Here is a 26704-nt window from a genome sequence, read left to right on the forward strand (position 1 = left end):
GAGGTTTATGAAGACGAAGTCAAGGTCGCGCCTGACTGCGTCCATCAGTCGTTAGAAGGACTGAGGAGCGTTCTTGAGGCCAAAGGGCATCCGGACGAATTCAAAGAGGCCGAAAGGTGTGATCAGCGCCGCCTTTGGAATGTCGTCCAGATGAACCGGGATCTGGTGATAGCCGCGGACAAGGTCAACCTTGGAAAAAATGGACCGCCTGTGCAGGTTGGCAGCGAAGTCCTGAATATGTGGCACAGGGTACCGGTCCAGGGTAGTTACGTCGTTCAGGCGTTGGTAATCGCCGCAGGGTCGCCAGCCTCTGGCTGCCTTGGGGACCATGTGTAGCTGAGAGGCCCATGGGCTGTCCAACCAGCAGATGATCCCCAACTCCTCCATCCTTTTGAATTCCTCTTTCGCGACGCAGAGCTTGTCCGGGGGTAGCCGCTGGGCGCGGGCGTGGAGGGGAGGGCCCTGGGTGGGGACGTGATGCTGGATGCCGTGCTTGGGCAAGGTGGTGGAGAACTGGGGAGTTAGTACAGACGGGAACTCTGCCAGGACCCTGGCGAACTCGTTGGTCGACATGGTGACGGAGTCGAGGTGTGGGGCCAGTAGCTTGGCCTCACCCAACAAGAACGTTTGGAAGGTTCTGGCATGTACCAAACGCTTACCCTGCAGGTCAACCAGCAGACTGTTGGCGCGAAGGAAGTCTGCCCCGAGGAGTGGTTGCGCAACAGCGGCCAGGGTGAATTTCCAAGTAAAGTTGCAGGTGCCGAACGGGAGGTGGACCAAACGGTTGCCAAAGGTCTGGATGGCACTGCCATTGGCAGCTCTGAGGGCGGGTCCTGGTGTGCAGTTGCGAGTCTCGTGGCTGTTGGGAGGCATGATGCTGACCTCGGCTCCGGTATCCACCAGGAAACGACGGCCGGAACGCCTGTCCCACACATGCAAAAGGCTATCCAGGTGGCCAGCCGCCGTAGCCATCAGCGGCGGCAGGCTCTGGCATTTCCCAGAAACCTGCATGGTGGCCGGCACCTGTGGGCGTCTGTGCCCTACCGCTGGTGGTAGAAACACCATTGGTCGGTCGGTGTCTCAGACCTGGTGGCGGGTGGGATGCTTTCGATTGCCGGGTCTGGCCTGCTGGGCCGCCGTGTACATGGCACGGCAACGCGCTCGACAGACGCCTCGCTCTCCTTTTTCACCCGCTAAAGGACATCCGCCCAGGCAGCCACCCTCCAGGGGTCACTGAAATCGGCATCCGCCAGGAGCAGGTGGATGTCGTCGGGTAACCGCTCCAGAATGGCCTGCTCAAACATCAGGCAGGGTTTGTGGCCGTCTGCCAGGACCAACATCTTGTTCATGAGAGCAGAGGGGGGTCTGTCACCCAACCCATCGAGGTGGAGGAGGCGGGAGGCCCATTTGCATCGGGAAAGGCCGAAAGTCTCAAGGAGGAGGGTCTTGAACTTATTGTACTTTTCGTCCTCTGGGGGCAGCTGGATGAAGCTGCGGTGCCTTGGTCGAGGGCGCTCATCACATAGTAGTACTTGGTGTCGTCCCTGGTGATCTGGCGAATCTGGAACTGGTCCTCAGCCTGGTTGAACCATACACGAGGCCTGAGGGTCCAGAAGGTGGGCAGTTTAAGGGCTACTGCCTGTACATCTTGTTGTGCAGACATCGTGGGTCCAAAAACGTTTGGGCCCGTCGGGGTCACCAATGTAGTGGCTAGCTACATACTACGAAATGAAGACACAGAGTCAATTGTTTGAAGTCAGAAGTCGAATGAACGACAGGGGTGCGGTGCGCCTTTAATAACCGAAAGCTTCCTGCGCTACAGTTCCTGAGCTGACGTCACATGCGGGTGACCTGACCTTCCCACGCGTGGGCTTTCCTAGCCCAACGATGGAGAAGAAGGAGGGCCCCGCACCATCTTGGATCGGGGCCTCCGACGACGTTCGCGATGTTGGGAGCCGGTTCAATGCCGGTACGGTGAGTTGTCACAATGTATAAAAAAAAATGGAGATGTATTTGCATGAAAAATACATGAAACTATATTCTCCTGCAAAATGCATTCAAAAATCACACAGCTGAAGTTATATCATTGGATCTCAATATCCAAACCTGCCACCAAAAAAATTCATTTACCAAAATTAGAATGAAACCATGAATGACATAATTCAGTGTTAAAATTAACACAGTTTTTGATAGGCATAAGTTGATAAGCAAGGATATGTCATCCTATGACCGATTTAAATCGTATGACTCCATGCACTATCCTTGTTACACGCAATAGCTTATATATTATTCTACATATTATACTGGACTTCAGATGCATAAGTATTGAAAAGAAAGAATATTACAATTCAACAAAATCCCACATTACCATAGTTAAATGTAGCTTTATTAAAAACAATGAACTTCAAAACTGAAATTTTATGTGTTGCACTGCCATTCAGTGGCAAAACTAAACACTGCAGCAACATGGTGAAATAACAACCCAGCAATGCAGGTTCCCTTTTAGCCAATGTTGTATCTAAAGAAAACTCTTTTTTGATCACAACTTCACTCCAATTCTGCTCAGTGTGGTTCCTTATTTACTAAGCAATTTATCTTGCTTCCACAGTCCATTAAAAACTTACCTTTGCATTCCTGCACTATGCTGTGCGCTTCCTCTGGCAAACAGGAGACCTTCAAGTTAACAAAACGTGCTAGTATTTCTAGCCCCTTGTCATTGCTTAGGCCACTTTGTACAGAAATGAGGAATTGATTCCCTGCAAAACATTTTAAAAAGTTTAATCAATATTTACCCACAGGTTTAACTTGTCTAATTAGTAGGGCTAATTAGTATCACTGTTCAATAACAATCAGAATGATTCAACATTTTCAGAGATAAATGGGAATCTTTCAACCCCATATCCCAATGGGTCATTCTCTACTTTCTAATTTCATCTGTAGAGAGTGGTATTTAATGGTGAGGTACAACTTTATCTTTGAGTGGACTCCAGTGCTCAATGAAGCCCTTTCAGAAAAGCAGAAGTAACAGAGAATATTCTCTGATTGTGCCCATGGGAGCAAAAGATTGTAACTCTAATTCAACATTCCTTCAATTTTATTCCATCTTTTAATACTCAGGTTTAAGTGCCATGAGATTTCCAGAAAAGCTGTTCACCGATCATCTACCTGCTTATTCCACTTGTACATGTAGTGGGACCCGCGGCAAACTTCCACAAAGAAAATGGCTTGGGATTAGTCAGCGAGGCTCCAAGCGGGACAGAACCTCACCATTCATCAGTTTCACAGAAATGCTTTGACAGTCAAAGCCATGCTCACCGTGGCTGAACCAACTGTCAAAACTGCCAAACACCCAAATATTTTTGAAATATCTCCCACACATTCAAAAATATTCAAGAACTATTAAATGTATTAAATTTTAAAAAATTGAAAAATTTAAACCACAAAAGTCAACAAATGCATTTAAATTAACAGTTTAAATTAAAAAGTGTACATAATGTATTATTCCCCTGTCGCTTACAGCTTCTCCTTTCCATTGAATTGACATTGCAACATCTGCAACCACTTCTAACCTACCACAGGTTCATAGGCAGATTTCCCAGCATAAGTTCACGCTCCAAAAGTGGACACCAGCAATGGACCACAATACAGTGATCACCAATGCAGAAATTTGCCCACACTTATGTAGGAGCGTGGAACTTTTGCACAGTTATGAGACATGAGCAGAAGGGCCAACCTTAGCAGAAATTTGAGAGCAATATTTTATAAACACCTTTTAAAAATTACAAATTCAACTTCAAATACTACTCACAATTTAGCATTGTTTATTAGCAGTCTGGCCTATTCTATAAACTTTTCCCACTCCTCCTCCAACAGAAGTCTGAACCTATCATCCTTGCAACAAGTTCACCAGTGGAAATGATCCTTCAGTAGTTACCCCAAAAACCTCTTCTACGTTTTGGAAAAAGATTAACCTTACTCAATATTGTTTCTTGTTTGCAAAGCAATCTGTTTTACTTCCACAGTCAACCAGAAGATGGAAGACTGGTTGTGGAGTTTGCCAAAGTTCATGGCTTTGGACGTTTCACTGTTTAAGTGCAGAAAATTGTGCCTCATCCAAGGTGTCTGATAAGTAGTCTAACAGCGCTTTGCCACTTCGCAGCTCTTTGCTCTCAGGATGCAAAATTATTGACCTAACTTCTTTGAAGTTTAAAAGAATGAAAGATGATCTCATTCAAACATACAGAATTCTAGAAAGGGTCAACAGGGGAAATGCTGAGAGCTGTTCCAGTGTCTGGAAATTCTAAAAGTGGAAATTTATGTCAAGACTGGGGATCAGCATCAAAAAAAAGAATGAGAAGGACATTTTCACTCAAAAGGTGTGGAGCCTTGGAACTCTTTACTCTTGAGGGCAAAGATTGCTGATGTGCACTTCTTCCTAAATGTACCTATGTGCTTTACTCTCTGTGGTGGTAATTCCAGTCATTCTGTTAATTCCACGTTATACCACGACTCGCCCCCCCCCCCCCCACCCCCCAAACAGGTTCAGTGCCCAGATACTAAATTCAGTACTATGGAGACTGATGACTTGTGAATTCCAAATTGCTTGAGGTAATGGCTCAGAATTTGCGCTAAAACACGACGCTGACAGTGTTCACAGAAACTTGAGGGCAACTCCATAGACAAAAACAAAAATACATAAGTTCCTATCCAAGATGCACCTTCTATTTGTTACAATAACATATCATTGTTTACCTCACCACCAAAGCTGCTGCATTTCTATTCGCATTTTTTGATAAATGGTAAGTGCTAGTTACTCCCATTAAATCTCTACAATACTGAAAATTATTAGAAATGTGGACTCTCATTAATCAGGTTTTAACTGCTGTCGAGTTTTTTTTAAGTGTTTAATTTGCTCTATGCTTCATACTCTTCTCTGAATCCAATCTCTCTTTCCTTTTTTGTACGTCACACTGAAATCCACATTCTTGTGCTGTTCACTTTACCATCACTCAGTTCAGGAAAATCAAAACGACTGCAGACACTGCAAATCTGAAATAAAAACAAAATGTGCTGGAAACACTCAGCAGGCCAAGCAGCATCTATGGGAAGAAAGAGGGTTAACACTTCAGGTTAAAGACCCTTTGTGAGAACTGTGAAAGAGAGAAAAACAAGCCCACTAAGTTGGAGAGAAGGTGGTGAGGAGGGGAATGCATAAGACCTCTGCTCTGATCCTCTCTCTTCCTGGACAGAGCAAAGTTGGAGTTCCCCTGGTCCTCACCTTCTATTTCACCAGCCTATGTATTCCATGGGTCAACTTTTGCAATTTCCACCAAACCCAACAAGATTCCATAACCAGACACATCATCCCATCTCCTTCCCTTCCCTTCTATAGAGGTGCAGTGGACAGCATCCTGACTGGTTTCATCACAACCTGGGATCAAGGTTGCAACACATGCACAGGATCACAAGAGGCTGCAGAGGGTTGTAGACTCAGCTCCATCACAGACACGACCCTCCCCACCATCGGGGACATCCTCAAGAGGCGGTGCCTCAAGAAGGCAGCATTCATCACTAAGGACCCTCACCATCCGGGACACACCCTCTTCTTGTTACGACTATCGGGGAGGAGGTAAAGGAGCCTGAAGACCCAGGTTCAACTATTCAGGAACAGCTTCTTCCCCTCCACCATCAGATTTCTGAACAATCCATGAACACTACCTCATTATTCCTCTTTTTTTGCACTATTTATTTATTTTTTTAATTTACAGATTTTATGTCTTTGCACTGTACTGCTGCCACAAAACAACAAATTTCATGTCACGTCAGTGATAATAAATCTGATTCTGATTCAGCATTTCCAGGGGACTGTTTCCTTCATGACTCACTGGTTTGCTCTTTTGTCCCCACCAAACAATGCCCCCCCACCCACTTCTTTTGGCATTTTCCTCTGCAACCACAGGAGGCTGGCCACTTGGCCAACCTGCCCTACCATTTAACAAGATCAGGGTAAGGCTGTGAACACTGCATTCCAGATAACCAGCAGTAACCATTCATCAATGATCAAGAATCGGAATCAGGTTTATTATCACTGATGTATGTCGTGAAACTTGTTGTTTTGTGGCAGCAGTATAGTGAAAGACATAAAAATTACTACAAGTTACAAAAACAAATAAATAGTGCAAAGGAGGAATAATGAGCTAGTGTTCATGGGTTCATGGACCGTTTAGAAATCTGATGGTAGAGGGGAAGAAGCTGTTCCTAAAACGTTGAGTGTGGGTCTTCAGGCTCCTGTACCTCCTCCCTGATGATGGTTTTGTGAAGAGGGCATGCCCTGGGTGGTGAGGGTCCTTAATGATGGATGCCACCTTCTTGAGGGACCGCCTCTTGAAGATATCCTCGATGGCAGGGAGGGTTGTGCCCGTGATGGAGCTGGCTGAGTCTGCAACTTCTTTCGATCCTGTGCATTGCAGCCTCCATACCAGGCAGTGATATAATGAAGTAGAATCTATCCATCTCTATTTTTAAAAAATTCTCCTTCCACCACCCTTTTGAGAGAAAAGTTTTCACTTCATCTGTCTCTTAAGTGACCTTCGATCTAGATACTCCCACAAGAGGAAACAACCTCCCTACATCCACACTGTCAAAGATTCTGAGACCCCTCAGGAAACATAAAAGTCCTCTCTCATGCTTATAAAACCAAAGGACACTTTCTGTACTCATACTGTAACTTGTAATCATTTGTGTGCAAGAACCCAAATCCACTAATTCCTCCACAGCTCTCCTTCTTGCAGATCAAAAATAGATTACTACATGTCACCACAATCCTACCAATGAGAGTACATGCCTGTTATCCTTGTCTCCCAGGATATTTCTAATCCATGTCATTGACTTTTGGTAATCACTTGAGTAGCACTTTCCCAAATCCCTTCTGCAAACACTCCCTTATCCACCATGCTTGTCACCTAAAAAAAATGCCTAGCCTGATCAGACATAATTTATCCATCACAAATCTGTGCTGACTTGCTTTGATCAGCTGATAATTGTTCAAGTGCTCAGTCACCTCAGCCTCCAATGGGTTGATTATAGGGAAGTTGCAAAAATCAATGTTAAATGGACAGGACTGTAGTTACCTGCCATCTCTATCTGTCTACTGGAGCTATATGACATCTTCCAATAAAAAGGTACATTTCCTGAAACTTGAGGAATTTCAGAAAATTACAATTAATGCATCTGCAACATCTTTGACTATTTCCCTCGATATCCTCGAGTGGAAATCTTCAGGTTCCTACAGATTTGTCTGTTTTAAATTCCATTTTCCTTAAGGCATCATTAAAAGTGTTAAATTATTCCCCTTTACTTACTTTTAGGTTCTAATACGCTTAGCATCAATGTTTGCAGTAGGGGAGAAGAGCAAAGTACTCATTTCACATACCTGCTTTTTTCTTATTATCCATTAGAATTTTGCCTAAATGCACTGTTTATGGATCTACATATACCTTTTATAATTTTTTCCTTCTTAAAATATTTATTAAAGTGCTGCTGTTAGCTTTGATGACCCTTAAATTCTTTTTCATCTTTTTGCACCCGGTATGCTAGATTTTCATCTTGCCAAATCTTTCCTCTCTTTTGACACTATCTGTAATATCGTTTATGAACCAGAGCCATTTAAATTCAGAAATGGAGCCTTAACTTTTTAAATACCTATTACAATTTTATAACATACCAAATACTCTGCACATTTACCATTTGTATAAGTTAATTTTTCAGATCTCTGGAATATAAATCACAACTTATGGTAATTTTGCAGGCAGGTTCTTATTAGTTCCATTAGTTGCATATAAAAGCGTCGTGGTCAATTCCAATCCATACTCCAGCCAGCATGAAGGCAGTTTCTTTTGGTTCATTCCTTCCTCAATACGGAAACATTTCCTTCAACTGGATGTGATAACTTACAGAAATAAATTAGGGCCTTTGAATAAATGGTCAAATTGATCAGCAACAAAATGCAGCAAAGATCCAGCTGAATACCTCAATATTTTGCACAAAGTTGGTAATCAAATGGGCACATTATTTTCTTGGAGGCATTAAAACCATTAGAAATCATACCATTCACCAGGCTCAACCACATCCATAATATTTTGATCAAAGTTTCAAAATTTCCTTTTTTAAACATCTTTAATAGTTTGAAAACAAGCCAGAAAAAAATACAACACATTTCATTTTTTTGTTCCTTAAAAGTTCCAGTTTGGAAGAGATAAAAATGATCAGACTGCAAAAACAATTACTTCAGGAATAAAATCTCATTACCTGATACTGCTTCTGCAATGCTCATGTCTCTGCTGGTGATCAGAACACGACATTGAACATCAAAACACTTCAGTACCCAGCTGTCCCAAACATCATCAAGGACCAAAAGTGATCTGAATTAGATTAAAAAATGAGAACTTCAAGGCATGTAAAGTGCTTCATAGCCAATTACTTTCTTAAAGATGTGACAATTATTAATTAAAACATGAAAAGAAGTTTTAACAAATGTAGCTTTCTTGACGTACGCTTGCTTCTAGCTTCAACTTTGATGGCTTATTGATTTGAATCCCCTCACTCCAATTGGGATGTTGCATCTATTAAAGCAACTTTTTTTCTGAATTTTTTTTGAAAACATTAGACTGCAAGGACTTTTGTATTTGTAAATTTACACCTCAAAATAGTTTTACTTCCAAATCCACACATTTCAATAATTAGTTTTAATCATTCTGATGAATCATAGAGAAGCGAACTTGGATGGTTTACGATATAGCTGTTGTATATAAAAAAGCTCAAGCCATTTCAAGTCCAAAAAAAATCGATTGCAACAGCACAAAGTACAGAAAAGGCTTCCCAATTCAACCACAGAGGCATGGCCACTTTTCATAAAGTAGCTCTCTCAGTCAGACTCTCAAACTCCAAATATGAACCAGCAGCTGTGTTGTGACCACCCAAACTCATAAAACTTGCGATTCACAAATCAGGTGGCTCACTTTCATCTCATTATTATGGGTTTGACTCCAATAGACTTCCAATTAAATTACAGTAAGCTAAGCCTCCACATCACCAAACTCTTCCCTTCTCGAATTCTCTCATCTGATTGTGATGACCTATTGTCTATTTTTGCACGAGGCATGTGCACATTATCTTAAACAGAGCGAGAATTTCATGTTCAAAATAATTCAATCAGATAATCTGAATTAAGTAAATACAAATTAAGATTACACTATGCAGACTATATAGTTTTGTTAACCTTTATATCCTTTCCCTTCAGTTTCTTGCACAATCTTTAAGAGTGAAATGTACAAGGCTATTTTGAACAAAATACATCAGATTTCAACATGGTGTCATGCTGGGGAAAAAACACCTTTTATCTTGCTCACCTAGGATATTTACGTGCCATCAAGAAACGGAGGCGGTCCCTGGCTTCTTCAATGTTAAGAGGGGGACTTGGGTAAGTCTGGGATCCCTGATTAAATCGACTGCAGAGATTCTGCAGTTTAACAAGAATACCAGCGCGATCCTGTTTTCCAACCGCTACCCAGTGAACTCCTCCAGGAAAACATTCTGCCAAATTACAATCCAGAAAGAATGAATCAGACAGAGACACAAGAGACTGCAGATGCTGTCAGTCCTGATGCAAGGTCTTGAACTGAAAACTCATCTACCCCTTTGCCTCCATAGTTGCTGCCTGACCCAAGTTCCTCCAGCAGTTTATTGTTGCTCCAAAATGAATCAAACTCTTCGGCATATCAAAGAAACAGTACAAAAAAGCTGGAGAAGTACAAGTCAACTAAAACTTTCATTTTGTAAAACAATAATGGTGCACTTGTGTATTTAGAAAATAATCCCCTCTGGTTGTTTAAGGAACACTTTACCCCTCAACATAACCAACACAAGCTACAAAGCAAGTATTTTTCTTTCCTTCTTAGAATTTATGCAAACAGGTCTATACCCACGTCAAGGCATCTACTATCCTGGGCCAGTGTAATTATTTAGGTCAGGAGAAGCCAGTGTGGTGGACCAATTTAAAAACATGCTCACCCTGTCTTCACCCAGCACAAAAGTAAATAATTGTTGACCAGACTGTGGAACAGATTTATTATCCCAGAAGTAAATGATAACTGCATATGAAAAAGATCCAACATTCCAGAAACTTCTGGGCCTTTAACATTAAACAATTGCTACAAACATTCAAGTCTTGGGGAACACATTGAGACATAGATTATTCTATGCATGTGTCATTTCCATTAATCTGTAACTTTTTTCATCACTGCACAATAAACAGTAATAAAATTACAAACATGTTTTGGTAATTGTAAACCTGAAGGATGCACTTGAGGGTCAAATACTGTACAACAAATACATCAGTGGGTGCTAAGTACCGCAAAAACAAATGACTAAAGGTGCCATGGGCAGAACTTCCTTGCAGTGTCCTATTGATGCCAATGCATCCTCTTGATGTCTTCAACTTCTGACTCAATCAGTTCACCTCTTGCTAGGCCTCTTCCTCAGGAACATCAAGATGCAGGATTTTTACAATTAAAAATTTGTGGAACAATTCAATCCAGTTGAGCTATCCAGACATCAATTCTCTTCTATTCTTCATTGATTCCTTCATATGTATGAACAGAAAACATGTGGGTGGCATGGTAGCATAGCGTTTAGTGCAACGCTATTACAGCGCCAGCGATTGGGGTTCAATTACTGGCGCTGTCTGTAAGGAGTTTGTATGTCCTCCCCATGACTGCATGGGTTTCCTCCGGATGCTCCGGTTTCCTCCCACATTCCAAAGACGTACGGGTAGGTTAACAAGGGTGTAGTTGGGGCGGCGCAGGCTCATTGGGCTGGAAAGGCCTGTTCCTGTGCTGTATACATAACACATTTTGTTAAGAAAACTCCCTGTGGTGTTCTCTGGTGCACCAACGTCAAGAGATGGGGAGAACTGACTAACCTCTAATATTGAAAGGATTATTGGAGTGGTGCAATATAAAGGAGTCACTGGAACTTCCACATACCTGGCATTAACACAACCAAATAACTGTCTTTTGTTTTAATACACTTGGAGTGTTCAAGAAACAAAAACCATGTGCACAAATTTGGCCTCTTTTCACAATATACATATGTTAAATACTCTTGAAAAAACTACAATTTGAAAAGATTTGTTTAATTTATCTACTTGACCACATGGTCAAAGGAGATGAACTGAATTACTTTGACCAGGAAAGAATTGATTACTTGCCTAATGTAGCAACAGCCTCCTAATTAAATTACACAGAATGTTTTGGATACTTCTAATCCCGTCCTAAAGAGTCCTTATTATTAGAACAATCAACATATTTTAATTTGAGATGTTCCATTGTTAAAAGTATGAAATATGCCAATGAAGCCTCTGTTCGGTCATTCTGTTGGTATTTTACAGAGGGATTTCAGTGTAGTGTTATGGTAAATGTGTGAAATTCCGTTCAGCCATCAGAAGTGCTTATCAGTATGATTACAGATTCTTTTCTGGCAGAGCTTGTGTAATGGCTGCATAACAGTGCAGGCACGTGCTGCATTTCCATTGACCACATCCCCACCTTAGCTAGACAAGGAAAATGCCTCAGATGTAACATTTTGCATGATCCGTCATGAATTAAACTTGGAGAAGGAAAAGAGAAACAAAACTGCTCATTCTACTGAGAAGAAAAATTATTGTCAAATCAGTAAGAGCAACAACTTGCATTTATACTACATTGTTAACATGGAAAAACATCTCAAAGTACTACTATGTTAAAAAAAAGACCTGATAGCGCAAAGACCGAGGAAGAGTTTTGATATGCGATGGAGAAGTGGAGCTGATCCAGCACAGATCGGGTTTGCACTGCTAGGAACCAGCATAGACTTGATGTGAAAATTGCCTCCACCTCTACATAGCCATTAGCCAATTCTATGAAAATAAGGGACAATTTTGAGTTCAAAAACAAAGACAAAAGTTAAATGGAGGGATTGACAAATAAATCATTTTGGTCATGATGTTGGTGATGGAAGCAACTTAAGGTGGCATATTAAAACTATAGGGCATTGAAGCGCATCAGCCGACATGGAACACACTTGCGCATTAGTTCCAATACATTAAAGTCGGCCTTGTACTAATGAATGATTCATCAAAACAAAGAATTGAACTTCCATTTCCAAGCTGTTACCACTTGTGCATGTGGAAAGAACTTTGTTTCATACCATTCAATAACATTTGTATCTAAGATATGATGCATATATATCAAGGTAAAGGACTCAAAAAGAATATTCACAACTTTGAATATAAGACTTACCAAGAGAATACACCAGAAAATGTAAAGAGTGCGTAAGTTCTAACCAATAATGAAACTTACCAGTTATAACTCTGTGATTCCTTAAAGCTTCGGCTGCTAAAACCGACTTCCCACAACCTGCCATCCCATATATAGTGATCCATCCGGGCTCCTTTTCCAATTTATAAAATTCATTTCTGATGGTTTGCACAAGCTCTGGCCGATCAACAAACACAACAGGACGCTGCGGTACACCACCTTCACAAAGTATAGTTTGAACTGTGGAAGAGGAATATTACAAGACAATAAGAACCCTTTGCACAAAATATAGCAAAATTAACTGTTCAATTCATTCTCTGGAAACCATAAACAGATACCACTTTTGAGCTCAATTTTTATCACCACATCTTTTTTTCATTTTTAGTATTGGATAGCATTACATAGCATGTAAATTTAACAGCACGGTTTTGTGGACATTTAATGTTCAAGACAAAAACTGTTTAATCAATAAAATACTTGGACAACAAAAGTAGAAAGTCAGATGGCTACTTCTAAACCAAATAAAAATGTGTTATACTCAAGGTTCCAGACTAAAATTTCAGAAGGTCAATATGCTTCATACGGAATTGTATACCAAATCACTCAAGTTGAGGGGTACATAGATCAGTGACTCAAGACACAATTTACTAAAAGGTTAACTGACAACAAAGAAGACAAGATGAATGAAAAATGAATAAAGGTAGAAAATGCCAGAGTTGGAAAGTGACATTGCCATTATTTATGATGATATTCGATAAACAAGTGGTTCCTTGCAAAGTCACCAAAACCACAAGCAGAAAGAGAGTTCCACAGCCAAAAAGAAATATTAAAGCAGCAATAGGAACAGGAATATCCAAAATTGACTGATAAGACACTTATATCAGAATATTTTCCTTCATTTTATATTTCCAAGACTCCTTGGAGAGCTCAGGAGGCAATTGGTTCTGCGCCATGCAGACGAGTAATGTCCCAGGTTCAATCCTTCGTGTATAGAGAAGTAAATAATTTCAACCAGTCTACCAGTGGGAGCACTGCAGTTTTATTTATCTCTAAATGTTTCTAGCCTTGGGACAGGAAAGAAAAAAAAATGTTACTTCAGGCTCGAGTACACGACTTCCACTGAAAATACACAAATATCACCCAAGGACAACATCATTCCTCTGATTCTCATATTGTCACTGGTGTTCACCATTTCTACACGAAAAACTAACACATGGAACAAAGCACAGAAGAACTGATTGTGTCAACAGATTGAGTCATAGATTCATACAGCATGAAAAGAGGCCATTTGGCCCACCACATCCATGCTGACCAGTGGCACCCATCCATATTACTCCCATCTTCCAGCACTTGGCCATTGCCTTCTAAGCCTCAGCAATTTGTGTTTGTCTAGACACTTCTTAAATGCTGTCTGCAACTCTGCTTCCATCACCCTCTCAGGTAGTGTATTCCAGCTCCTCACCACTCTGGATAAAAAAGGTTCCCCTCAGGTCTCCTCTCAATCTCGTAGCCATTACCACAAATCAGTGTCCACTAGTTTTATCTGCCTCTGATATTGGGAATAGTTTCCTGCAGTCTACCCCTATCTATACCTCTCAATTTTATATACCTCAATCATGTCCCCTCTTAACTTCCTCCACTTCTGGGAAAACATACCCATACTCTCCAGTCTCTCATAACTGAACGCTCCATCCCAGGCAACATCTTGGTGAATCTCTTTTTCACCCTCTCAATCACATCTTTCCTGTAGTGACCAGAATTGCACATAGTACTCCAGCTGAGGTCTGGCTAAGGTTTTCTAAGGCTAGAGCATCACCCCCCCTACTCATGTATTCAATGCCCAGACTAATGAATGCCAACATCCCATATGCCTTCTTAACCACATTACCTACCCATGCTGTCATCTTCAAGGATCTTTGCCCTGTACAATACTCCTCAGTACTCCCTAGGACCCGACCATTCATGGTGTATGTCCTAGCCTCACCTAAAATGCATCACCTCACATTTATCTGGATTAAACTGAATCTGCCACTTCTCAGCCCATATCACCAACACATCAATATCACCCTGTAGTACAAGACTACCCTCCATACTATTAACAAATCCCCCAATCCACAAACTTATTTATCATACCTCCTACATCCACATCCAAATCATTCACATACATTACAAACAGCCATGGTTCCAGTACCTATCCCTGTGGAATATCGCTGGGCATTCAATCAGCAAAATAACCCTTTCCATCAGTCTCTGTCTTCTACTGCCAAGCCAATTTTGGATCCAATTTACCAACTTGCCCTGGATCCCATTGGCCCTAATCTTTTGGACTAGCCTTCCCCACAGGATCTCACCCAAGTCCTTACTGAAGTCCATGTTAACCACATCCACTGCACTGCCCTCGTCAATACACTTCCTAACCTCTTCAAAAAATCTGATTGGTCAGACAGGATCAGCCCCTAACAAAGCCTTACTGCTATCTTTGATTAGTCCCTGCTTTTCCAGTGATCATTAGTCCTGATCGTGTGTGTGTGTAAAGGGAACCCAGGAATCACAACCAGCTGAGCCAGATGCCGAACAATAGGAAAATGGATTATCTGAGTTTTACATTCAAATATATAACTGCAAGGGCATGAGATGATAAGAACCAGAAACATTTGGCCCCTTGCTCCTGTTCCACCATTCAATGACATCTTTTACCTTGGCACCACTTTCCTGCATTAATCCTAGATCCCTTGATTCCCTTAATATTGAAATATCTATTGATTTCTACCTTGAATATACACAGCAACTCAATCACCACAGCTTTCTTGGTTAAAGAATTCCAAACATTCACCAGAGCTTAGATGAACAAAATTTTTCTCATTTATATCCCAAATGGCTGATCCCTGGTTCAAGACACCCAACCATCATCTCTGCATCATGCTCCATAAGAATGTTGAACTTTTCAATGAGATCATCTCTCATTCTTTTAAACTCAAGAAATAGGGCTAGTCTGCTAAACTTCTCCTCATAGGACAAACCCCTCCGTGTATTTAAGTCTTCTTGTGATAAAGGTTAAAATGATGTCTTTCTTCATAATTGTTTGCTGTACCTGCATGTAAACTCCCAGTGATTTATGTACAAATGTATCCAGGACCCTCTGAACACTTGCACTTTTCAATCTTTCACAAACATATTGCACACGTATTGAACCCTAACATATTGCACACGTTCCCCTCATCAGTGGATCAAGAATGTGTTCAGCTGATTCCCTAGCACCAATCCACATAGCACGCCACCAGTTACAGTCTCCCAACTTGAAAATTACTTGTTCCCATTCACTGTTTTCTTTCAGTTAATCAAATCTCATTCTACAGCAATAATTATCCCTAATCCCATGTATTCTAATTTTGTTTAATAAAACTCTTCTGTGGTTAGTGATACTATATCTGCAAGAATAATGTATGTTTCAAGTTCACAGTCAGAATAGCTGATAAGCAAGAACAACTTAAGCTGTTGGCTAAGATTTTATACAGTGATAATAGGCATCCTCTGATGCAGAATATTAACACTTCTATTAAAATCAATACAGCTAGCAGCAATTGAAATCAGTGAACCAATCTCCTTTTTAAATTACTCTTGAAATAAAATTGTCATAACAAGCGACAGGATAGAATTCATTTCAAATTTTCTCAAAGAAATGATAAAGAACGATGTATGGAGATACTGAGATGCAAAAGCAATTTCCACATTCCAGGAAATGCACCTTGCATACGTATCAGTTTAAACTCATTGAAACAAAAACTTTCAATGGCTGCTCACAGACACATCCTTCATGTCAGAGCTCACATGACCATCATGCCTAATCTGTACCCTGAGTGGTTCTTGAAAGAGAAATGGTGTTTTGTTTGCGATCCACTACATTAAAACTCCAATAGTTTTTTATTCAGTAACTGGTTCTGCTTCCCATGTCCCTTTAAACACATCGGGGTCCTGGCTCCCACACTCTTCTTAAACTAACCAAGGTTTAATTCTGCTCACTTTTAAACCCACCGGAATCCTGTTTCCTGAGCTCCCTTTAAAACTCACCATATTTTATTTCCTGCACTCCCTTTAAACTCACCTGGTTCACCAGAAAATTTATTGTACTACTGTGCGACATCTAAAAATGTGAACTATTAATAGGAGTAATATGGTCCAGAAAATCTGTCAATCCAGCACCAAGATCCTAAGGGTGCTGGATTATCCTACAATTTGTAAACTAAATAATGCATATTCAACAGGGATGGAGGAAGGATGGAGGGAGAGAGAGAAACAGATGATTTAAAAATTATACATTATCTGCATGATGCGTTGTGAGATCCATTGACTAACCCTCTGTCCCAGCAATGATAACAATGTCCCCCCCCCCCCCCACCACTCCTCAACCACCTCAAGTCAGAATAATATGTCTTCAAAGGGGAATATGCAAATGGCAGTGCTTACTGAAACCTGCTTACTTTAGCAGGTGCGAAGGAAAGCCAGGGATTTAAGAAGGGAGATCACCACCATCTTCATGACCTCATCCTGCAATTCTTGAATACTTAAGTAATTTGAATTACTAAAACATAATAGGTGATGTGCAAAATGTAGGCAATGATGCTGATATGATAATTTCAAATTAGTGATTAACTACATTTTCTCAAATGTATTGAATGCACAATGCAGATTTTAATGTTGTAGAAGATTCATTCTCCCTACTTTTACTTTTGGAGCAGAAACCTATCAGTGCAAGTTTAAAACATTATTGAAAGATTTACAACAGTGGTTGCAGGGAAGCTCTGTAAAAGTGAGAAATGGATATAAAACAAAGTCAGAGGGGGATAAAATACAGCAATATATGAAGTGTAAAGTGTTTTTATCTTGAAGTTGTTCCAGATGACTTGGGAATGTTTGCTTGATGGACAAAGCAGGGTAATTGCCTGGTGTCCAAACAAACATGGCATGATTCAGCTTCAGGATAAAATAAGAGGGAAGAAACCAATATCTCATTCTGTTGTCAATGAGTTAGTGTTTCCTTAAAAAGGGTGATTAGCCAACAGTCAGTGTTCAAAAGGCATGATTACTCCGCAAACTCCCAAAGAATTTATTGCCATGATACTAAATATTGCAAATGCTACAAAATGATCACAAAGCAAACAAATGATGGTTCAAGGGAGAGCTCAAAATGAAGTCAGGGTGACTGAGTGATGGCTCAAGACATTACACTAGTGTTGGCAGTGTGGCAGAATTGGTATCATGAAATACGGGGCAGTGCCTACTCAGCTATAAACCAGGGATAAGCAGGAATTCACCAAAAAAGACAGAGCGAGATGGCCCAGGGGCAACAAACATCTTCTACCCAAGTATAGTGAAGGAGTCAGGAGAATAGCAAGTAATACAGATAGCGATCCATGTTGATTACAGCATTTAATGCACCTCCAAGATTAAAGCAATGTTTTGCAGATTTCTATTTCCAGCACCCTTGATAGTGCTGAATTTCATCTTCTCACTATGTTTTGCAAGAAAAAGATTTTCAACAACTTTCTAATCCATCTACGTATCACCTTAAATCTATGAATACTAACTAGTGGGGATTTTCCAAGATGCAAGGTTGTCACCCTAATAGAACAATACCAAATTTAAAAGTAATATGATGCCCCAAATACATATTTTGTTTTCAATTTTTTCCTTTGTTTTGCATGCTGTTTCTCCACCCTGTATTTTCCAAATTCTCCTCTCATCTGAGATTTAAGAATCATGTTTCACTATTTTGTGTATTCTTGCCACTGACTACAGTGTAAGTAAAAGGACCAAGGTATGTTACAATTTCAACAAGAATGTTACTTTTGAATATCCTAATCAAATGTAGGCTTTCGTGTAATGTGACCACTGCTCAAATGCTATTTCAGTTTTTCTGTAATTGATGTCTCAGCAAGAAGCCATCTTCATGGAACATCTAAAATGAAATTAAGCATTAAACGATGCTGGAATCCAAACTTACAATGACTGTAATGCTGTAAATATATTCTCCAGGAGATGTCACTTTATTGATTACTTCAGATCCATTTACCAGCCTAAATCATTGGTGGAAAAATGAAAGAGAACCAAGAATTGCAGGGTCTCTCTTCAACATAGCATTGAAATATTAAATGACCTCCACATAAATTGTGTTACATCAGCCCCTTGAAAGCACTGAGGAACTTTAAGGTGGTTTACAGAAATAAATTGGTGGCTGAGCTAAGCAAACACTATTTTTAGATTCAAATACACCACAGTAAAAGTATAATACAGACGACCCCAGCATTACAGCCATTCAGCTAACAGAAATTCTTCCTTACAGGATTCACAGATCACTACCCAAAGATTTGAGATTCAGAGTAAAATACATTCTCACAGAATCTATGTAAAAAGTCAATACATGAACACAAAATTTTTTTCAACTCACATTTCTTGACACATTCACAGATGACGTGATTTAGCATTACAGAAAATCATGATATGGACTGTGTTCTAGGAATGCAACAGCCCCATAACGCAGGGGTCGTCTGTACACTTAATTATTAAAGACTCAAAATTTTACACAGAATATGCCTACCATAAGGTGTCAAACTGTCTATGGAACTTTTCTTTGAGGTCGATATGACTGGAAGGCCATCTTGAAGAAGAGCAGCAAGTTCCTTGTAGCCTTCATTCAACAATGCATTATAGAAAGATATCACAGCATAATTATCCTTCTTAAGTATCAGATCAATAAGCAAAGCAGCCCGTTCTTTCTGTGTAGCCTAGAAAAAAAGTGAAAATCATAACTAAGAATTTATTCTCCATCGTAACATTTTCCCATTGTTAAAGAGCAGATATAATTTACATCTCAGGATATGTGTATAACTGAGAAGGCACATATTTATTGCCCATATGGAACTGCCTTTGAGATTGTGGTGGTAGCCTTACTTGAACCACTTTAGTTCATGTGTCAATTTACTCTGACAAGTTGTTAGCTAGGGCATTCCAGACATGGAATTTAATATTTCAATTCCATGCAACTACGAAAAAAATGACAATATATGTCTGAACTGAAGTAGCAGGGAACTTGAAGGTGTTCGTGTTCCACAGAAATAGGGAAAACAGGAGCAGGAGTAAGCCATTTGGGCCTTCTCTCCTGTTCACCACAAACATGGCTGATCATCCACTTCTTTATCATGTTCCAGCCTTCTCTGCATTTCCCTTCATCCTTTTGGTATTAAGAATTATACCTACCTTCTTCTTGAAGTTGTGTAATGAATTGGTCTATGCTATGTTCTGTGGTGGAGAATTCCACAGGTTCATCACCCTCTGAGTGATGAAATTTTTCCTGATCTTAGTTCTAAATAGTATTCCTGAGCTGTGGTCCCCGGTTCTGGACTCTCCAGCCATCAGGAACATCTCCCCTATATCAAGTCTATCTAGTCCTGTTAGAATTATATGAGTTTTTATGAGACTCCTTCTCACTCTTCTAAATTCCAATGTAATAATCAAACTATGGATTTGCCTCCTGGTATGTCCATCATGCCCTTTATTAAATATATCACCTGAACTTTAACCTTCTGTTCATCTTCAAGATTCAGAACCTCTTCACTTATTAGATGATCCATAATGTATGAGGTCTTGATATCTTGCTCAAGTGCAGAGCGATTCCTCAGCAAACAACTGCGAGTTCGTTCCTCCATGTTTCCTGTCTGAAGCAGATTTAATAAAACCATGAATATTAAAATAGAAATACCGCAGCTGAAACCTTCAATATTAAAATTAAACTGGGCACATGTAATGTGCTATCTGCTAACAAGAGTTAACAATTTAATAAGTAATCTTTCATGTTTCAAGTTTGAAAATTGTTTTCTGAAAACAATGACACAATCATAAGTCAGAAATATTATTGGACTTTAACACTTTAACAAAAACAAAGCAAACTTTAGCACCCCCTACAGACAAAAAGCTGCAGAAACTCAGCAGGTTTTCCCTTCATAGATGCTACCTGACCTGCTGAGTTCCTCCAGCTTTTTGTGTGTTGCTCCAGATTTCCAGCATCTGCAGTCTCTTGTGTCTCCATTTAGCAATTCCGAGCTGTGCTTTTATTCTTTACAACTCTTAAAACACTCTTGAATGAGATTGTCAGCTTTCATTAAAAATACAAGTGTAGCCAACTTTTTGTTTTGTGTACTTCTCTTAATTTTTATGTTTTTAGTGCTTTAATGTGCTCAACCTGTCCAAGTCATTCAGGGCAGTGTTTGGGGTGAGGTCTCTGTTAGTTGCTGTCCGATCATTACACAAATGTTTTAAGGTCATTTTTAGTTGCACGGCTTAAAACATTGGTGCAGCAATGGGAGCAGGTGCTGGCAGCATGTCTAATCCAGTGTGATCCAGTCCAGTTTGTTTTTAGTTGATTCAGGGTGAAATGCTGGTTAGATCACCAGGAAACTCCACTGGTCTTTATACCCTTTGGACCTTTTCTGTCTTCCTCAACAAGGAAATGCTACTCATCTTACACACCTGAAAGACCACACCTCTGACAATGCAGAAATCCCTCAGAATCCTAATGAGCTACCAGTTTAAAGTGGATTTTTTTTTCCTTTTTATCACCACCAACCTCAGTTAATTGAACAACATGTCCCATTGGCTTGACAGCTGTTTGACTGTTCACAATTAATTTATGAACTAAAGCACTGAAATAAAAATCACGTAATACAACCCGATGAAACAACCTACATGAAACAGCAGACTTGTGGTTTTACTACAATACCTCATAAACTCAGATCTCAATCCTGTTCACAGCACTATTGCGAGGCAGTAAAAAGAGATCACATGATTTGCCCACTGAAAGTTAAAAGGAAACAAGTGGATGGGTCCTTTCCAACCACAGAGTTTTAAGTTGACAGCAGCAGAGAGCAAAAATGATTGACTTAAGATGTATGTGGAAGCAGAAGAGCCTTTAGAAAAATAGTGTTCTTCAAATACACATTGAAAATAAATTCATTAAAGAGTGTATTTTTGCAGACAACTAAAATACAAAGCAAATACCTATTTGTCTTCGGGCAGTCAGACCACAAACAGTAATTCTTGACAATTACACATTTTAGTCTAGATTATCGACTTTCATGGAGTGAGGAGTGGGCCACTGCAGTTGTCCTGCTGAGACAGTCTGGTTACTGCAGGACAGCAGAAATCTGATTAATGCAGAGACCCCAGAAACCTGGCTGCTAACCAATAAACTTATAAATATTTGAATGTAAAGTTTTATTTTTAAACATTGTCTATCTACTCTATTGTGGCTAAAAGAATAAAGTGTAAAGCCAAATAACCCTCCGAAGCACAAATTGAACAGAAACTGTAGGCAGCCTATTTAAAGTCAGGATGATACATTTTGATAAGCAACAGATAGTCAGACCACAGGGAAACTTTACAGCACTAGGATGCAAGTACATCTGGAGTTCATTATTGTGCAGTTTTAATAAAACTATTTCTCCAACTTCATCCCAGTAAAATATCACAAAGAAAAATACTTTTGACTTCCACATTTTTCTTCCTAACTTCACACTTTTCGTGAATTCACAGAAATTCTTTATTGTTTGAAATGTTATCCAACTTCTGGCAATTGAACAGCACATTCCACTGGCTGGATGCAGATAACATGGTGACGTTGATAACAACCAATATGATCGTCACCTTTCATTGCAACAGTATGGGGAGTACCACGGCGAGAAATGATTTTCCAAAGTTTAATCACAAACATAAGCTAAATTTTAATGTGATTGACGTGGGAAGAATGTGTCTGCTTTCTGATTTAACTGGTCCAATTAGTTTAACTGCTATTGGCAAGCCAGATCACTCTTTATATTGCTTTATGTGCAGTAAGCACAGCCAAAGAGAAACAGGACGTAGGGGGCTTTTGATTTTTTGTTATACTAAAGCTCACGGTGATCTGATTGTAACCTCAACATCACATTCCTGCCTATCTCCATAACCTTTCACCCCTTTTCTCATCAAGAAATTTGCTCTACTACCTCCAGCCTTTGAGAAAGGGAGTTCCAAAGACTCATGATCCTCAGAGAAAAAATTTTGCCACAGCTATGTCTTAAATGGGTGACAGTAGTGAAGACTTGAACACTGCACAACCCCAATCCCAATGGGACGCCATCTGTCTCCGCTGCTTTCAAATCTACAGTCATTTGAGATCTGACAAAAATTAAATATATTGATAAAAAAATTAAAAATAAAGTTGAGTACAAAAACACACACACTTAAAAGAATTAATTCCTATAAACTAATAATCATTCCCCACAGCAGTGCATAGTGACTCTGGAGTACAATCCACAAAATGCACTGCAGTTGCTCTAACACTTTGACAAGGGCATGAAGGACAAGGGCAGCAGATGCATGGAAACATCAACCCCTGGTGGGTTCCCTCCAAACCTCAAACCATCTTGGTTTGGAAATATATCACCACTCCACCATCTTCACTGGGTCTAAGTCCTGGAACTCACAACCCAGTGGTACTGTGGCCTCACCAGCATCTTCTCAAAGACACTTAAGATGAGCAATAAATGCTGGCTGTGCCAGCGATGCCCAGGTCACAAAATATAAACAAATATGTAAGAAAAACTTTCACTGACTGGATGATTTCTCCTATTGCTTTCAATGGGCCCAGTGTACTTGGCACAGATTAACCCAATGCAAGTTCAGGAGGCACATTTCACAGCCTGAAAGTTGGGAAATGTGATGTTCACATTGCCTTTCTGGACTCTATAATAAAAGGGCAGCACAGAACTCCCACAGCTGGCTTCTGCTGAACACAACTGCCTTCAATCACCACTGTCCAGTTCTGGCAGATGCATTGTGAATTCTGGGTAGTAGTAGAAGAATGTTTTTCTGTCTGGTGGTCTGGGACCAGCAGTATTCCGTGAGGATCAGTGCTGGGATTTGTTGTTTGTAATATATATAAATAATATTGAAAACGAATACATGGTCTGATTAGAAAGGTTGCAGATGATATGCAATTCGGTGGAGTTGCGGATAGCAAGGAAAGTTGTCAAAGGATACAGCAGAAAAGGATCAGTTGGAAATTTGGGCAGAGAAATGGCAGGTGGAGTTTAATCTGAACAAGTGTGAGGTGGTGTATTTTGGGAGGGCAAATGCAAGAGGAAAGTGTACAGTAAATGGTGGAACCCTTAGGAACATTGATAATGCAGAGGAATCTTCGGGTGCAAGTCCATGGTCCCTGAAAGTAGCAACACAAGGGAATAGGGTGGTAAAGGCAGCAAAAGGCATGCTTGTTTTTGTTGATCAGGGCATTGAGTATGAAAGTTTGGAAGCTATGCTGCTGCTGTATAAAACTTTGCTCAGGCCACATTTGGAGTATTGTGCGCAGTTCTGGTAGCTGCACTCTATAGGAAGGATGTGGAGGCTTTGGAGAGGGTGCAAAAGAGATTCACCAGGTTGTCACCTGGATCAGAGTGTATTAGCTATAAGGGCAGGTTGAACAAACTTGTTTTCTCTGAAGCGATGGAGGCCGAAGGGCAACATGATATAGATATACAAGATCATGAGAGGCATAGGTAGGGGAGATAGTCTGAGTCTTTTTATCCGGGCTAGAAATGTCAAATACTCAAGGATAGATTTAAGGTGAGAGTGGAAAAGTTCAAAGATTTGCAAAGCGATTTTTTTTCATTTACACAAAGAGTGATTGGCGCCTGGAATGTGCTGCTAGTGATAGTGGTAGAAGCAGATACGATAGGCATTGAACAGGCATTTAGACAGATACATGAACAGGCAGGGTGTAGCGGGATATGGACCACGGCAGGCAGATGGGATTAGTTGAGATTGGCATCATGGTCGGTGCAGAGAAGGAAGGCCGAAGAGCCTGTTCCAATGCTTTACTGTTTTATGTTCTAAGGCGTACTTCAAAAAGTTGGGGAAGCTTATGGAAACATCACTATAACATGGTACCTGTGCTCAAATTCACCACTCTAGGAAGATCAAGGCCACCCTACACTGACCAATACCCAACAGGTTGCCTGGGAGAAATGATATTTGGTGCTCTGCCAGCAACAATGGGACAATGGTGCAGCAACAGCTATACAGGCAATGAAACTGCAGATCTTTCATCTCTCCAAGCTGCATGTGCCCATCAATAATGTTCTGTGCATGAAATGTATTTATGGACTTTGCCACTTTGGGGTATTCCACACTTCCAGCTGCAGGATCAACACCATAAACTCCTTCACTCAGTGGCAGCACTGGCAGAATATTGTTGGTTCAAGCACACCTCCTGACATTTAACAACTAATTCCAGGTGCTCTCCGCTGCAGCACCAAAGGATTGCTGCATCACCAAGTGCCGTTTAGTTGAGACACTAAACCAAGCCCACAGTTGTTACTGCAGATGGACTTTTGAAGATGCCCATGACCATGAATGAAAGGCACTTCTCCCAACATCTTAAACTGCCTTAAAAGCTCAACCAGCATCACCAAAGAGATTACTTGTTCATTATCTGCGTGTTGGTTGCAAATGACCACAGGGGCTGCACGTTAAAAAAAAGCAGCTGGTTTTGCACAAATGCAAGTTATTTCTGGACTAAGTGGAAGTGAAAGTTCGTGACTCCCAGCAGCAGCGCAGGCTATCGGGGTCCAGGCCCACACTGACCCTCCCCACAAGCGGGGGCAAGGGCCGACTCACCGGACTGGTTCCCGGGAAACTTACCCCCGGCGGGAGTCCCTCCACCGGCTGCAGCCCGTCCTCAGCCCCCTCAGGCCAGGCCGAGCCCCCGGAGCCGCACTCGCCGCGGCCGCGACAACTTCCGGGTGCGTCCGCCCGCCCGTGCGCGTGACAGGAGCGGGGCCGCGCCAGGCGCGCGACACGGCCTGTCTGAGCTGCGGGCGCGCCCCCGAACGGACCGGCGCTGGGCTGCGGGCGCGCCCCCGAGCAGGGTGGTGCTGGAGCAACAAACCATCAGCTGGAGGGACTCGGCGGGTCGAGCAGCGTCTGGGGGCGGGGGTGTCGACGTTTCGGGTCGGAGCCAGGTACTGCAGGGTTGCGTGCGCGCAACAGAGACAGGTGAGGCTGCGTGCGCGCTCCCGAGTGTGGTGCAATCAAGGCAGTTGCAGCTGCCAGATCTGGACCTGAAACATCGACTGTCCATTTCCCCGCACTGATGGTGCCTGAGTTCCTCCAGCAGTTTGTTGCTCCTGCTGGAGCACAGCACTATATGCAGTGCACAGTTCCAGCTGCTGCTTCTCGCCTGCTGTTATACCTCGTCTGAAACCGTAATCCAGTTCTTGAGGGATGGGACCATCTGCATCACAGGGATTTGCACCATCTCTCTAATGACTATGTGGGTTTCCCCAGGGTGCTCCAGTTTTCGTGTACTTCCCAAAGATGTTAATTGGCTTCTGTAAATTACCCCCAGTGAATGGGGAAGGAGGGACGACATTGAGAGAGAATAGGATACAAGGAAGTGAGTGGAAAAATGAATTTGCTCTGAGAGCTAGCAGACTTGATGGGCTGAATGGCCTATAATAAAACAGAAAATGCTGGAAACACCCTGCAGATCAGTAAGCATCTATGAAAAGAGAAACAGGGTTAACTTTTAAGGTTGGAGTCACTTTGATCTTTTTGTTGTAAGAGGATATAATATATAAATATGATTAAAAAATTGAAAATGCAAAATAAAAAAAGTGCTGGAAATACTCAGCAACTCAGACAGCATCTATAGATGTAAAAAGTGAGTTAATGTTCCAGGTCAATGACCTTTCATCAGAACCTATTTATGTACATTACCAGCATACTTTTGTACTGGAACTGTGAAAGGTTGCACCAGGGCTTCTTCTAAGTAAATGCATGCCAACTAATTACAAGCATTCCTAGTGTAGCAAGGTGAAGCAAGAATCAGTCTCCCATACATCACACCCAAATGATGTGAAAGTTTCACATGATGAGCTTCCTACTGCACATAGTGGTTCCAAGGCTCAGTTGATTACTCTAGTGGAAAAAAAGCTCAACTATCAGCAATTTCTTTTTGTTGTATCATTGCCTGCTATTTTTGTGTGAAAATGCGATCTTCCATTCGATATGAAAACTTCAAAGTGTTCTCACTTTGACACTGCTCGTGCTGCAGGTTCCTTTTGATGCAAGCACAAGTCCTTTATATCAGATGAAAGTGAAGTCTCCCCATCTCACACCAGTTGAAGTCTGCAGCTGGAACAGCCAATTGAGTGCACTGAGTCCAGTGGATTCAGAGTTCGTAATCAGGTCCCAGGTACAGGACTGCTTTGATTATTATCAGGTCCCTGTGTACATGACACATACACATCAAATGCTGCAAG

General features: G+C 41.2%; 1 protein-coding gene across 5 annotated transcripts in view; it reads right to left on the bottom strand.

Annotated features, from left to right (window-relative positions):
• apaf1 (apoptotic peptidase activating factor 1) overlaps positions 1-26704 on the bottom strand; it is a 179356-nt gene that overhangs the window by 142628 nt on the left and 10024 nt on the right. For 3 of the 5 annotated variants that reach the window (XM_052033699.1, XM_052033697.1, XM_052033701.1), the window contains exons 6-11: positions 19919-20065; positions 18949-19135; positions 12396-12593; positions 9408-9591; positions 8308-8420; positions 2625-2756 (exon numbers count right to left, since the gene is read on the bottom strand). In XM_052033699.1, the coding sequence (XP_051889659.1) occupies positions 2625-2756; positions 8308-8420; positions 9408-9591; positions 12396-12593; positions 18949-19135; positions 19919-20056 (952 nt within the window). In that variant the 5' untranslated portion in view covers positions 20057-20065. Of the gene's footprint in view, positions 1-2624; positions 2757-8307; positions 8421-9407; positions 9592-12395; positions 12594-18948; positions 19136-19918; positions 20066-25082; positions 25350-26704 lie in introns of those variants that run through there. The other 2 variants (XM_052033698.1, XM_052033700.1) reach the window with 2 other exon arrangements.

This window comes from Pristis pectinata, chromosome 19 (genome assembly GCF_009764475.1).
Source record: "Pristis pectinata isolate sPriPec2 chromosome 19, sPriPec2.1.pri, whole genome shotgun sequence".
In the NCBI taxonomy this organism is placed as follows: domain Eukaryota; kingdom Metazoa; phylum Chordata; class Chondrichthyes; order Rhinopristiformes; family Pristidae; genus Pristis; species Pristis pectinata.